The 14,987-nt window shown below is 44.6% G+C and overlaps 1 protein-coding gene across 5 annotated transcripts; it reads left to right on the forward strand.

The window, feature by feature from the left end:
* The first annotated feature begins 494 nt into the window (after positions 1-494).
* On the forward strand, positions 495-11,856 carry LOC113027179 (cytochrome P450 2F2-like). 5 transcript variants are annotated; one of them, XM_026176772.1, is made up of 12 exons: positions 507-556; positions 1,594-1,701; positions 3,022-3,184; positions 9,512-9,664; positions 9,761-9,921; positions 10,050-10,118; positions 10,224-10,328; positions 10,509-10,647; positions 10,908-10,993; positions 11,115-11,216; positions 11,302-11,443; positions 11,531-11,856. In XM_026176772.1, exons 1-12 carry the CDS (start codon positions 554-556, stop codon positions 11,716-11,718), a joined length of 1,419 nt encoding a protein of 472 aa, XP_026032557.1. In that variant the 5' UTR covers positions 507-553; the 3' UTR covers positions 11,719-11,856. The 5 variants fall into 5 exon arrangements, with proteins under 5 accessions (XP_026032560.1, XP_026032557.1, XP_026032556.1 ...); XM_026176771.1 differs by having other exon boundaries at positions 526-568; XM_026176775.1 differs by lacking the exon at positions 3,022-3,184 and having other exon boundaries at positions 495-556.
* The last annotated feature ends 3,131 nt before the right edge of the window (positions 11,857-14,987 follow it).

The following is a 14,987-nucleotide window of genomic DNA, read 5'->3' on the forward strand; positions in this document are numbered from 1 at the left end:
TGTGTGTTGTCATTCCTCATGCGTCTTCAGTCCAAACCTTATTGGATAGTGATCACTGCCACCTGCTGGCCGGTTTAACAATTTCCAGGCAAAGATTTGAAAATTCAAACTTTTGAAGCTGGACTGTTTATTAAGCTCAGTTAAATGTGCCAAATAAAAAAAGAAATTAAATATCAAATTGCATATATGAGTTTTGACTTTTTTTTTCAATTTACTGGTCAAAACGTTATCTTGCAATTTATTTTTGGATGGTCAGGTAAAAACATCACACTCATGATGTAGTTTTCAAAAACGGAGTTTCCATCAGACTTGATCACAATTTTTGATCACTTTGAATTCCTCATCCTGTTTCACTGTTACAGTTCAAGTTTAATTTCACTCGTTTTTTTTCCTCTGATCTCTGCCTATAAAAAAAATCCCGTTTGTACTTGACCCCACCCATCGTTACTCCTCCACCCACCTGCTTCTGTGCTCATCTTTGGCCTCTTCTTTCTGCCGTCTGCTGTCCATTCACAGTCCGGCCGAAACCATGGTAACATGGTAACACTCGCTGATGGTCAGTTATGAGGTGCATGTGATTATGACCGCTTACCCTAACCTCGTACAGATGTGTATGACAGATACAATAAGGGTGAAATTAGTTTCTCGGGCTTCTTCTGCATTTTGACTTTGTTATTTTTAAATAATGACGTGTGTAATGTATGATGAGTCTAATTTTACCAGTTTGTTTATTACCTGTTAAGGCGCAGATTACTCTAATTATGTCCCGATACATAACACCTTAGAGAAGATTACAGGACTGCTGTTCATGTCATGGATTCTGGGATGTTTCAGTGTTCACAGTTTTGTTTTATTTCTAGTCTGTGGTATTGATTGAGTTCGTTTTAATGTAGTTCAGTAATGTTTCTATTGTGTTTTGTATTTGTTTTATTTGTGTATCATTGCTGTAGTTTCAGCTTTGTCTAATTCCCAGTGTCTTCACTTATCTTGAGTATTTAAAGCCTCAGTTTAATAGTGCTCGTTGTCAGTGTTATCCTCCCTTAGTGCACCTTTGTTAAAGAGCTTCGATTCCACTCTTTGCTGTTTGGTTTTTTGCTCCTTGCTGCTGCCTTGTGAGTCCTCCATTTGGGGCCTTTACTGCAGTTTGCTTCAAACACTTTGCTTCAAATCTTGTTTGATTTACAATCAAACAAACCTAAAAATCATTTAAATGAGCACATTACCATGGAAACAGGAAGATACACGGGCTCTCCCCCTCTATCAGTATTCACCTCAGCTGCGATGCATTGAGAGAACTCACTGGCTTCTGTGTTTTAACATGGGCAGAGTTTAAAAAGAAAATACTCAAGTCTGACACAAAAACATATGGTTTGGTTTAACAGTGGCTCTCACTGAAAACCTGCAAAACTCCAATGGCCTCCCTCTTTAACAGCCTCTCTGAACTTTGACTCAGAGGACAAAGTCAACACTTACAAGAGACAGGGCTACTGCTACTACTAATGGCAAGTCAGCCAGCTTTCAGTACAGTCCAGTTTGACCATGTTCCTTTCTGTTGTGCTGCTGTGGCTCTGTGTTTGCTTCATTGTTCTTCAGCTCAAATCTCGGAGACCCAAGAACTTTCCACCGGGACCCCCTATCCTGCCCCTGCTAGGCAACACTTTGCAGCTGAGCCTGGAGAACCCTTTAAAGGACTTCGAAAGGGTAAGAAAAAAAAATGCTGCAATAAAGAGGATTTTGTTTAAGGTGCATATTGTTATGGCACTGGTGAAATTACTACTATTAGCATTTAAATATGTCTAAATGTCTGGATGCTAATGTAGCCAGTCTGGCCTTAAACTCTGATTACCGTTAATTCTCTGCGTTGTGTTGTGCGAATGACCAGAGGACTCAGCTCTCACTTTGCCAGCTGGGTGGATTTATTCTCCCCGAACTGTTTAAAATAAAAACAAAACAGCACAGCGACTTCACTTTACTGGACTTCTGCATGAACACCTTCAAGGGAGAGAGAAGGATAGCGGCCCACATGAGAAGCCACCTGCATGCTCCTATGCTCTGGTCTGAGATGACTAACTAGCATGTTACAATAAAGTGCTGTACTCGACAGAGAAACTAATTCACACTAAAACATCGAACAGAACTGTGAGACAAAATGCAGAAAGGGAACGAGCAAGATAACACTGCAGGATGGATCTTTGGTGAAATATAAATTATTTTTTAATACACCCGTTACACTAACACATCAGGAAATTTTTCTGCTTTTCCTGAAATGAATGAAACCGTTGCTGTTACAAACTGAATGAAACATAATGACAACCAAAAACATCTTGAGCTGTAAGGGCACAAATTACCTGGCAGCAACAACAGTGCACCCGTTTGCTCTGTGTGATTGCAAAACATGAACTTGGCGTCCCAGCAGTACTGCACCTCTTACACAACAGGAGTTTTCTAACATCTTTATGTAGATATTTATTAAATATGTTTATAATTTGAATGAAAGGAAGTTGTTATTTTTTGTCCTTCAAGTTATTTTAAAAACAGTTTTTTTTTTATAAACAACAGCAGACTACCAATATTTCACCAAAGTACTGCATCAGATAAGATAGTTATTCTACAATGTTGGGTGTGTGTTAGTACAACACACTCATTCGTTTCATAGTTCAGCAGTTATAAAGGAGACAAAAGGTTTTGGTGGGTTAGGACACGCGCCAGCAAGCAAACTGTCCAGGGGCGAGTCTCTTCTGGTTGGACATGAATACATTTGCATCTGATTGGTTGACAATAACCATATCACACAAAGGTGCCATTATGCCCGGTCTTAGATCATGTTACAGCAGGCTGCTATATTAGGAACCACACAAAGCTCTACACAGGAGGTTTGTCCCTAAATGCATTTTATCCTCTCTGTATGTTTTGTAATATTTAAATGCAATGTTTCTATATCATGTGCTCAGCTGTGCAAATATGTTTAGCCCACTTTAAACATATGACTTATCCTGTGCTTGTTATCGCCTTCCCTCCCAGCTGAGGAAGTCTTATGGAGATGTCTACAGTATCTTTATTGGCCCTAAACCAGCAGTAATCATCAATGGGATGAAGGCCATAAAGGAGGCCATGGTGACCAAGGCTAGTGATTTTGCTGGACGACCTCAAGACTTGTTTGTTAATGATGTCACCAAGAGTAAAGGTGGGAATGGATGTTTGTGTCTGTGTGTGCCTGTATTTCTGTGTCTATATGTCAGGTTGAGTGTCAGGCGCCACCTCTCTGGGGACATCTCAGGCCCTCCAAGGTTTGGAGGCCTATCTCCCCCTACCACCACTTCCCCTGCCAATGGCGGACTCCCTCAGGTGTCGGTGCGTTGGTGGTTCTTTGTGTCTGGGGGTGGGCGTCCAGGTACACACTGGCTCACTCCTTGGCGGCCGCTTATCGGGGCCTGGAGCCTGGGGCTCGCTCGGGCCACTTCGGAGGTGGGGTGCCCCCGGCCTCTCGGCCTGGGGCTCGGTCACTCAGGCACAGCTGGCTGCCGGCGGAGCTCACGGGTGCGTCACTGCAACTCCCCCTGGCTTCTGCTCCGCGGCTGCTGAGTGAGCTCTTTCTGGGACAGTGGCGCGGCTGCCCCTCTGTTGGTCTTCCTTGGTCTCTTGTGTTCTGGGGGCCTCTGGATGTCTGGAGTTTTGATCTCCTCCATACCTGCTTCATGCCCTGGAGGACGGGGCTGTGGCCCCCCCACACTCCCTAGCAGATCGTTACATGGAGAAACCTTTGGAATGCAAGCATGCTGATCCACACAGGTATGCACACAGGTGTACACACGGGTATTCACAGACGCGGACTACAGCTTTCTTGGCTGCTGCCTCAAAGCACATTGTGCGCTGTCTATCTTGCGTGCTGCACAATATCGTTTATTATTTAGTATCTACTGATATTTACTGCTAGCTAGTTTATTGTGATGGTGCCGTTTTTTTTATTATGTTGCTCTTTGTTGTTTGCTTTCTCTTCTGTTTTTTTTCTCTATACAGGTGACCCAGGTGTTTTTCTTTCTTTCTTCTCCCCCTTCTCACCGTCTCTTCTCCCCTTTGGTTTTCTTTCTCTCCCTCTCTTTCTTTCATTCTCTCTCCCTGTCCTATCCCCCAGTCATGTCTGTCCCGTTTGTAGCAACTGAAAATAAAATAAATTCATAATTATAATAAAGGTCAATCAAATGGACCAATATGGCAAGGCCATGATGATCCACTTGGTAAAATAAATCCGCTTGGCATCTTTCTTGGCCTTAAGACAACAATTCTGATGCTAAAGATCCAAAAGGGACACAAAAAAAACAAAACAAAAAAAAAGATGTCACCAAGAATAAAGGTAAAGCAGGTATTATATTGTATAGGACACATTTTTGTCTTTATATTTTTATCATTTGGTAAGCAGTATATGCATATTTCACCTTTGTTCTTCTTGCATTATTATCTCAGGAAATGACTTTGAGGTAACACTCAGATAAGAGTGTTTTATACACTGTGTCAGTAACATGTCACAGTAGTATTTGACATGTGAAACAAATGAAAAGGAAATAAGAGCACTTTGTGTATGTCTTTGTAAAAGGCATCTCAACATAGTGTGCAAAAATCACAGAGCGTAAGCATGTTGGAAATATGATACACTGATAAAAAAGCATCTGAAAGAGGCAAAACAGTGAGAGTTAAACCGTGGCTACACCAGAGTTTGTTTCTCTTTAAGAAAACCAGTTTTTTGTTCAGTGTTCATGTGAAACAGGACGTGTGGCAGGCAGAGAGTGAACCCAGTGTGCAGGACTCAGCAGATACACTTAGATCACATCTTTATTAATGCTGGAAATGAGACAAAGCAACTATCCATCAATCTTCATCCGCTTTATCCGAGGCCGGGTCGCGGGGGCAGCAGCCTAAGCAGAGAGGCCCAGACCTCCCTCTCCCCAGCCACCTCCTCCAGCTTATCCGGGGGAACACCAAGGCGTTCCCAGGCCAGCCGAGAGATATAATCTCTCCAGCGTGTCCTGGGTCTGCCCCGGGGCCTCCTCCCGGTGGGACATGCCTGGAACACCTCACCCAGGAGGCGCCCAGGAGGCATCCTTGTCAGATGCCCGAACCACCTCAGCTGGCTCCTTTTGATGTGGAGCAGCAGCGGCTCTACTCTGAGCCCCTCCCGGATGGCCGAACTTCTCACCCTATCTCTAAGGGAGAGGCCAGCCAGCCTTCGGAGGAAGCTCATTTCCACCGCTTGTATCCGCGATCTCGTTCTTTCAGTCACTACCCACAGCTCGTGGCCATAGGTGAGGGTAGGGACGTAGATCGACCGGTAAATTGAGAGCTTCGCTTTTACACTCAGCTCCCTCTTCACCACGACGGACCGGTGCAGCGTCCGCATCACTGCAGCTGCAGCCCCAATCCGTCTGTCGATCTCCGGCTCCCTTCTCCCATCACTTGCGAACAAGACCCCGAGATACTTGAACTCCTCCACTTGGGGCAGGAACTCATCCCCGACCCGGAGTGGACACTCCAACCTTTTCCGGCTGAGAACCATGGCCTCAGATTTGGAGGTGCTGATCCTCATTCCCGCTGCTTCACACTAGGCTGCGAACCGTTCCAGTGCGAGCTGGAGGCCCTCACCCGATGAAGCCAACAGAAACACATCATCCGCGAAAAGCAGAGATGAGATTCTGAGCCCACCAAAGTTAAAGCCCTCCACCACTTGGCTGCACCTAGAAATCCTGTCCATAAAAATTATGAACAGAATCGGAGACAAAGGGCAGCCCTGGCGGAGCCCATCACCCACCGGGAACGAGTCCGACTTATTGCTGGCAATGCGAACCAAGCTCTTGCAACGGTTGTATAGGGATCGAATGGCCCGTAGCAATGGGCCAGACACCCCATACTCCCGCAACACCTCCCACAGGACACCCTGAGGGACACGGTCGAATGCCTTCTCCAAGTCCACAAAACACATGTAGACTGGTTGGGCAAACTCCCATGCACCCTCAAGTATCCTCGAGAGGATAAAGAGCTGGTCCAGTGTTCCGCGACCAGGACGAAAACCGCATTGTTCCTCCTGTATCCGAGGTTCGACTATGGAGACTCTGAACATGGTCCATTCGGACTCAATGTCCCCAGTCTCCCTCGGAATGCTGTTGAAGCTCTGCCGGAGGTGTGCGTTGAAGATCTCGCGGACTGGGCCTCTGCTAGACGTTCCCAGCACACCCTCACTACGCGTTTAGGTGCACCGGGTCTGTCCAGCGTTTTCAGCAGGTTGGTTCCAGAGTCCAAGCCATGCGTAGAGGTGAGCCCGACTATATCTAGCCGGTACCTCTCAACCTCACGCACAAACTCAGGCTCCTTCCCCACCAGAGAGGTGAAAGTGAAACCAACTAGGCTGTTTGATCGAAACTTAAAGTGTGGTGTGACGTGAGAGCAAGTATATAAATAACTAGGCTTCCGTTTGTGCTTCAGACGTGGAGTTGTGTGTTTTGTCTTAAGGTCTCCATATCCAGAAATGTAGAATAAAGATCATTTTTTAAAGTAAAAGACCACTTTGAGCCGTGTCTTTCTTGGCCCTAAAGAATCGAAAAGAACTGAAATTTAATACCCGGTAACACTATCCCGGGCAGGGTAAATTGTTCCCTCGATGTTTTCTTCATAAGGGTCTTTTGAAAGCAACTAAACAAAGAGAAAACACTGTTACGACCCATCTAGGGCCAGGAAATAACACGAGTGAGGCACTCGCGCTCCCCCCAAACACCCAAGCAGCGGCAGGGAACAAATCTGTTCTTTACAGTGGGGCAAAAAAGTATTTAGTCAGTACCGATTGTGCAAGTTCCCCCACTTAAAATGATGACAGAGGTCAGTAATTTGCACCAGAGGTACACTTCAACTGTGAGAGACAGAATGTGAAAAAAAAAAATCCATGAATTCACATGGTAGGATTTGTAAAGAATTTATTTGTAAATTAGGGTGGAAAATAAGTATTTGGTCACCTCAAACAAGGAAAATCTCTGGCTCTCACAGACCTGTAACGTCCTCTGTAAGAAGCTTTTCTGTCCCCCACTCGTTACCTGTATGAATGGCACCTGTTTGAACTCATCATCTGTATAAAAGACACCTGTCCACAGCCTCAAACAGTCAGACTCCAAACTCCGCCATGGCCAAGACCAAAGAGCTTTCGAAGGACACCAGGAAAAGTATTGTAGACCTGCACCAGACTGGGAAGAGTGAATCTACAATAGGCAAGCAGCTTGGTGTGAAAAAATCAACTGTGGGAGCAATCATCAGAAAATGGAAGACATACAAGACCACTGATAATCTCCCTCGATCTGGGGCTCCACGCAAGATCTCATCCCGTGGGGTCAAAATGATCATGAGAACGGTGAGCAAAGATCCCAGAACCACACGGGGGGACCTGGTGAATGACCTGCAGAGAGCTGGGACCAAAGTAACAAAGGTCACCATCAGTAACACACTACAACGGCAGGGAATCAAATCCCGCAGTGCCAGACGTGTTCCGCTGCTGAAGCCAGTGCATGTCCAGGCCCGTCTGAAGTTTGCCAGAGAGCACATGGATGATACAGCAGAGGATTGGGAGAATGTCATGTGGTCAGATGAAACCAAAGTAGAACTTTTTGGTATAAACTCAACTCGTCGTGTTTGGAGGAAGAAGAATACTGAGTTGCATCCCAAGAACACCATACCTACTGTGAAGCATGGGGGTGGAAACATCATGCTATGGGGCTGTTTTTCTGCCAAGGGGACAGGACGACTGATCCGTGTTAAGGACAGAATGAATGGGGCCATGTATCGTGAGATTTTGAGCCAAAACCTCCTTCCATCAGTGAGAACTTTGAAGATGAAACGAGGCTGGGTCTTCCAACATGACAATGATCCAAAACACACCGCCCGGGCAACAAAGGAGTGGCTCCGTAAGAAGCATTTGAAAGTCCTGGAGTGGCCTAGCCAGTCTCCAGACCTCAACCCCATAGAAAATCTGTGGCGGGAGTTGAAAGTCCGTGTTGCTCGGCGACAGCCCCAAAACATCACTGCTCTCGAGAAGATCTGCATGGAGGAATGGGCCAAAATACCAGCTACTGTGTGTGCAAACCTGGTAAAGACCTATAGTAAACGTTTGACCTCTGTTATTGCCAACAAAGGTTATGTTACAAAGTATTGAGTTGTATTTTTGTTATTGACCAAATACTTATTTTCCACCCTGATTTACGAATAAATTCTTTACAAATCCTACCATGTGAATTCATGGATTTTCTTTTTCACATTCTGTCTCTCACAGTTGAAGTGTACCTCTGGTGCAAATTACTGACCTCTGTCATCATTTTAGGTGGGGGAACTTGCACAATCGGTGGCTGACTAAATACTTTTTTGCCCCACTGTATAATGTGACAACAAAACGGGAATGTCAACACTTCAGGGTGAGCCAAGGCCAAAATAATAAACAAAGCTAAAATCTAAACAAATCCCGCACCCCTGACCTTACCAAAAGTCAAAAGTAACGACAGGGTCTGACCTCCTTAACTAATTCAAAACAGGAGAAAACTGGTGGTCAAAAGAAATGGCAGCTCACCCCTACCCACTCCACTTCCACAACTGTCAAAACAGCACTGCAGGGGTACACTGCTGGGTCGTGAGGAGAAACGCGAGAACCTCTCCCACCGCAGCACTCCAGCCTCCTTTTAATGGGCTGGAACCAGTCACGTCGGAGCTGTATATCCACACACCAATCGGAGCAGGGCCCTGGCACAGCTGAATTAACACAAACAAATGCATTGATTGCACAAAACAAACACATAAAAATAGGGTCAAAGACCCCAGACCAGACAGTTCAGGCTCCACCAGCCTCCTGAAAGCCAGGTTGCTTCACTTTTCTAGTCAAACACTTAAAAAGAGGCAGCATGGCGGCTCAGTGGTTGTCTGGTGGTCTCCCTGTGTCTGCGTGGCTTTTCTCCTGGTTCTCTCTCCCAGAAGGTTGATTCTGTTCATCTAGACATAGTGTTTTCAATGGGAGAAACGTCTTCTTCAGTCTTACTTACATGGATGATTGAGCATGCACCAAGACATTTTAATCCTGGTTCTCTGGTTTCTTCCGTCATTAAAACATGCTCTCTGTGTCGGAGCATGTCACTCTCATCAAAGACCTTTTTAATCTCAAGAGTGTAACTTCTCGGTCAAATAAAAGATGAAATAAATATTACTAATACTAAATTCTTGAACTTTGCTGACAATGTCCAATTGTGTAGTTTGGCACTGTTAACACGACAATCCCAAACTAGATACTGCATGTGTACCATCAGCATGACTCTGTAAAGTGTAATGGTACTAAAAAGGTCTGCATGCAGTTTATACCTGTCACCCAGCGATTTTAGTGAATTTTCTCTACATTAACACAATTTAGAGTTCTAGAACATAACAGCAGTGATGATCAAAGGTTCAAATAGATGATTCTTAAGTTTGTTGTTCCCCTTTTGTGTTGGTGAACTTGTTGTAGGGGTTATTCTGGCAGATTATGGCTCTAGTTGGAGGGAACATCGTCGCTTTGCTCTGATGACTTTGAGGAACTTTGGTCTGGGGAAGAACTTGATGGAGGACAGGATTCATGAAGAGATTAAATACACCGTCAGTACCCTGGAAAAGAGCATTGGTATGTCATTTAACATAGAATTGTTCATTGTGCTGTTGTTTCTGTTGTTCTTGTGTATTCCTTTGGTTTTTATAACTTACATTACGCCTCCCACAGGTAAAACCATGAGTCCTCAAGTTATGTTTCACAATGCAGCGTCCAACATCATCTGCCAGGTCCTGTTCGCTAGACGCTACGAGTATGACAATGCGCTAATCAAAGTGATTGTTAGGTGCTTCACTGAGAATTCCAAGATAGCCAATGGCCCGTGGGCTATGGTGAGTAAAACAGCAACAAAATGATAAAATAAAAGAAATGACTTAATTATTGCAAATACAGCGTCCTGTAACCATCTTCTGTTACAACTGAAGCATAGAGGAAAATAAACGATTGTCCTTCTTTGCAGCTGTATGACTCTTTTCCTTTAATTCGTTACCTACCACTGCCCTTCATGAAAGCCTTCAAGAATGCAGAGGTAACATTTAAAATCCCTTTAATTACATTGAAATAATCTGTGGATTTCATCAATATTAAGAAAAAGTCAATGCTAATACAGTCATAGTTACTTGTGTTTTTTTAGACAGTTGAAAATCTTGTAAATGAGTTTATAAGAGAGCACAAGAAGACCCGAGTTCCCGGAGAGCCACGGGACTTTGTTGACTGCTATCTGGATGAACTGGAGAAGGTGTGTGTGAAATGAGGAGTTTACTATCCCAGATATTATAATAAAGCAATTGATTACATTTAAAATAACTATAAAAAATAGATTTTACATTAAGGAGACTACACATATGGCTGTGACCTTTTCACCCTGTAACAACAAAGTTGAATTTCCTTATTTGCATAAATCATTCCTCTGACTCAGAGAGGCGATGATGGGTCTTCATTTTCAGAAGACCGGATCTGTCTGTACGCTTTAGACCTTCACTTTGCTGGCACTGACACTACATCCAACACCCTACTTACTGGATTTCTTTACCTTATGAACTATCCGCATGTACAAGGTAAACCTGCATATTTTCTTCTTTTCTTTCAGTTCAACTGATGTTTGTCCATTTAAAATTGGTTGCACTTACCTTTGTGTGACACATGCCACTTATATGCTGTAGACTATGACAATCAATGGAAAGCAACTATTTTCAGCCGATTGGTTTAACTCAACATACTGCTGATTCACTGAACATATTTGGTATAATGTTGTTGTGTATCATTGCTTGTGGTGACTGCAGTGTGTAGACGGTAACGTGTTGCCCTGCTCTGGCAGAACGGTGTCAGCGGGAGATAGACCGAGTGTTGGAAGGGAAAGACCGGGTCAGTTTTGAGGACAGACACAACATGCCCTACGTGCAGGTGCCGTACAGCAAAGTTTTATTCACTATTGAACTTATTTTTAAGGTTCCCACCTGGTTCTGGGTGCACACATACATTCTGCTCCAAGCCAAAGCATGAGAAATGTCTTCTCTTCATCCAGGCTGTGATTCATGAGATACAGAGAGTTGCCAACACTGTTCCTCTCAGTGTCTTCCACTGCACCACTAAAGACACAGAGCTGATGGGTTATTCCATTCCCAAGGTAAGGGCCAACTGGTTAAATAGTTTTTGGCAACAGAGAAAGTGACGAGCATCCTTAATGGTTTTGAGGTTGATTTCGTCCTCAGGGAACAATGATCATCGAGAATCTGACCTCAGTGCTCAGCGAGGAGGGACAGTGGAAATTCCCTCATGAATTCAACCCTGAAAACTTCCTCGATGACAAAGGAGAGTTTGTTAAACCAGAGGCCTTCATGCCTTTCTCTGCAGGTACATGAAGACACGATTCACATACCGACATAGATGATTAAATCTTCTGTCGTAGATGATACTGAGGTATTTTTTTCAACGTCTCAGGTCCTCGGGTGTGTCTCGGAGAGGGTCTGGCTCGCATGGAGCTCTTCCTCATCATGGTGACTCTGCTGAGGAAGTTCAAGTTCATCTGGCCCGAGGACGCAGGAGAACCAGACTTCACTCCAGTCTATGGGGTCACTCTGACTCCCAAACCTTACCGCATGAAAGTCCAACTCAGAACGCCGCAGTGAGGTCACAAACTAACCATGGAAATCCTGGAAATCCTGGTGGGAACGCATCTGGGATACTATTAAGTGAAAGATTATAGAGCATTCCAGTTTTTGTCTTCTGTTGTATTATTGAAACAAGAAATAAACACATGAAACTCCCCTTTATGTTTCTAACAGTTCCTGCAGTCTAAATATTTATTTTCACACAGTCCTTTTTTTCTTACTGTAGCATCCCCGGTTGAAAAGATGGTCTCTCAAACTGATGGTTCACAATCCTTTTATTAAACAGCCGTGTATGTGAACACACCGTAAGAGCTACAACATACAGAATAAAAGACTATTAGTAAATCAAACAGTGTGTTACCTTTAACCCTTTGACTTATTCATTTATTACAAATTAATTCTCCTTACCTTACATAACAAATAACACTAAAACTTGTAAATTATTGCATATAACAGGGAAATCGTTGCATCGCTGCCTAAACATGACGAGGTACGTTAGCGCCCTCTAGTGGGTGAAAACTTAGCCTTTATGCTTAGTAGCGGTCAGCAGCTACATGCTCCGTAAAACAACAAAATGCATATCTACAGGACAAACTTTGTTACAGACCTTGTTCCCTCATCAACCAGGTGCTAAGAAACTGCTTTCGACTCAGTGTTGCACCTTAATAGCCGTTCTTTTCCCCATTCCTGTCCAGAGCACACCTCTCTGTGCATTAAAACTCGCGCTTCTGCCATATGGTTTACGCCACTTGATTTACGGCACCTTGTCGCTCTGTGACTTTCAAAATAAAAGCATTCACTCCAACAATATAATAGCCACTCATAAGTTTACAAAACACTTTACCAAATATTAATGAGGTCATTTACACTTAGCTCACAGCTCTAAACATGGACTAAAGGCAGCTACCAGCCAAACAACGTTAAAACATCAAGCAACCACCTTACAAAAGTCTCTTGCACTACTACAGGCGTCTGACCACTGTCAACAGTCAGTTTTCTTGTCCCGGGCTCTGTGGGGCTGGGCGACGCTGCTGTTCTGGGCCCCGGTCCGGATGGGCCTGGGCCCCTGTGACGGAGTTACACCGTCCCGGGCTGCAGACAGCTGATCTGGGCGCATACACGCACCACCACCATTAGTTTCTACAATTACCGTGGCTGCGCGTCTTTTCGTCGACCGGGCAGATAAACAAAAAGGGGTGAGAGGTATATTTTGAGCGGCGCAGAGGGTGGCCAACATATTTTTCCCACTTACCTTTAATAAAGCCGGTCGCGTAGACTCGCTGTGATCGCCGATTATACGGGGGTTATGCAAGCCGATGGTATGGTGTTCCGGGGTTTAAATGGTGGGTTCGCGCGCGCTTGAAAGATCACGTGAACTGCATTATTTTTTTTGTTTGTTTTTTTTTGTTATTGTGAAACACTGTAGGCTGCCTGGAATTGGCCATAAATGTCTCTATATACATATATGTATTGTAGGAATACAGCTGGAAATAAGCTGAGGGGGAAAGATTGTTTGGTAAAAGGAATAATAAAGAGCTTGCAGAGAAAAGCGTCTGGACTTCTTTAAGTTGCTTGAAGACGTTTCACCTCTCATCTGAGAAGCTTCTTCAGTTCTAAGGTCAAATGGTGGAGAGTCCATGGCTCCTTTGACTACGATGACCTGGATGACTGAGAACCTTCACAGACAATAATAAAGAGATGACTATTATGCCTAGTGGGAGGGGCCATGGGGTATAAAAGAAGGCTGTCAGGGCCTACCTGGTTTCTTTTCAGTGAGATGTTACAGAGAGGGTAACATGCAGACTGTGTTTTGTATATAGATGTATAGATGTTGTATATATGTTTGTTTTGTGTTGACTTAAGTTAGTTTCCTATTTTCTTTGTAAATAATCTCTATGTCTCTATGTCTCAACTCTATTGGTTGAGTGTGGAGTGAGTGCATATGAGAGCATGAGGGTGGGAATGGATGTTTGTATCTGTGTGTGCCTGTATGTCTGTGTCTATATGTCAGGTTGGGTATCAGACGCCACCTCTCTGGGGACACCTCAGGCCCTCCAAGGTTTGGAGGCCTATCTCCACCCACCACCACTTCCCCTGCCGGTGGCGGACTCCCTCAGGTGTCGGTGTGTTGGTGGTTCTTTGTGTCTGGGGGTGGGCGTCCGGGTACACACCGGCTCACTCCTTGGCGGCCGCTTGTCGGGGCCTGGGGCTCGCTCGGGCCCCTTTGGAGGTGGGGTGCCCCTGGCCTCTCGGCCTAGGGCTCGGTCACTCAGGCGCAGCTGGGGGCCGGCGGAGCTCACGGGCGCGTCACTGCAACTCCCCCTGACTTCTGCTCCGCGGCTGCTGAGTGACCCCTCATCTGGGACTCTCCTCAGCTCTTACTGGGACAGTGGCGCGGCTGCCCCTCTGTTGGTCTTCCATGGTCTCTTGTGTTCTGGGGGCCTCTGGATGTCTGGAGTTTTGATCTCCTCCATACCCGCTTCACACCCTGGAGGACGGGGCTGTGGCCCCCCCACACTCCCTAGCAGATCATTACATGGAGAAACCTTTGGAATGCAAGCATGCTGATCCACACAGGTATGCACACATGGGTATTCACAGACGCGGACTAAAGCTTTCTTGGCTGCTGCCTCAAAGCACACTGTGCGCTGTCTATCTTGCGTGCTGCACAATATCGTTTATTACTTAGTAAATACTGATATCTATGACTAGCTAGTTTATTGTGATGGTGCTTTGTTTTCTCTATTATTATGTTGCTCTTTGTTGTTTGCTGTCTCCTCTGTTTGTTTTTGTTTGTTTGTTTGTTTGTTTTTTTTCTCCATACAGGTGACCCAGGAGTTTTTTTTTTTTTTTTTTTTGTCTCTCTTCCCCCCCCCTTCTCACCGTCTCTTCTCCCCTTTGGTTTTCTTTCTTTCTCTCCCCCTCTCTCTCTCATTCATTCCCCCTGTCCTATTTATTAAAAAAAAAAAAAAAAATGACAAAGGATGAACTGAAGCTCTGCCATCACGTAATGTCGCATACTGCTGTTTCTGATGTCATTTAGAAAAAAAAAAAAAAAAAAAAAAAAAAAAAGAATGACTTTTCTCCTCACTTACTTTCACACAGAACAAAAAGTAAACACCATGCTTTCAGCAGCATGATAGCGCCATATCACAAAACTCAGATGATCTCAAACCAGTTTTTTGAACGTGATGTGGAGCCAACAAATCTGCAGCTACTGCATGATGCTTTCCTGTCAGTACGGACCAGAATCTGTAAGAAGTGTTGCAGGCACTTTGTTGAGTCTA

Source organism: Astatotilapia calliptera, chromosome 7, assembly GCF_900246225.1.
Source record: "Astatotilapia calliptera chromosome 7, fAstCal1.2, whole genome shotgun sequence".
Classification (NCBI taxonomy): domain Eukaryota; kingdom Metazoa; phylum Chordata; class Actinopteri; order Cichliformes; family Cichlidae; genus Astatotilapia; species Astatotilapia calliptera.

Coding starts and splice junctions, on each gene's coding strand:
- LOC113027179 (XM_026176770.1), top strand. CDS start 1,540: ATGTTCCTTTCTGTTGTGCTGCTGTGGCTCTGTGTTTGCTTCATTGTT. Junction 1,702..3,021: donor CTTTAAAGGACTTCGAAAGG/GTAAGAAAAAAA, acceptor CTTCCCTCCCAG/CTGAGGAAGTCTTATGGAGA. Junction 11,217..11,301: donor TGGGTTATTCCATTCCCAAG/GTAAGGGCCAAC, acceptor TTTCGTCCTCAG/GGAACAATGATCATCGAGAA.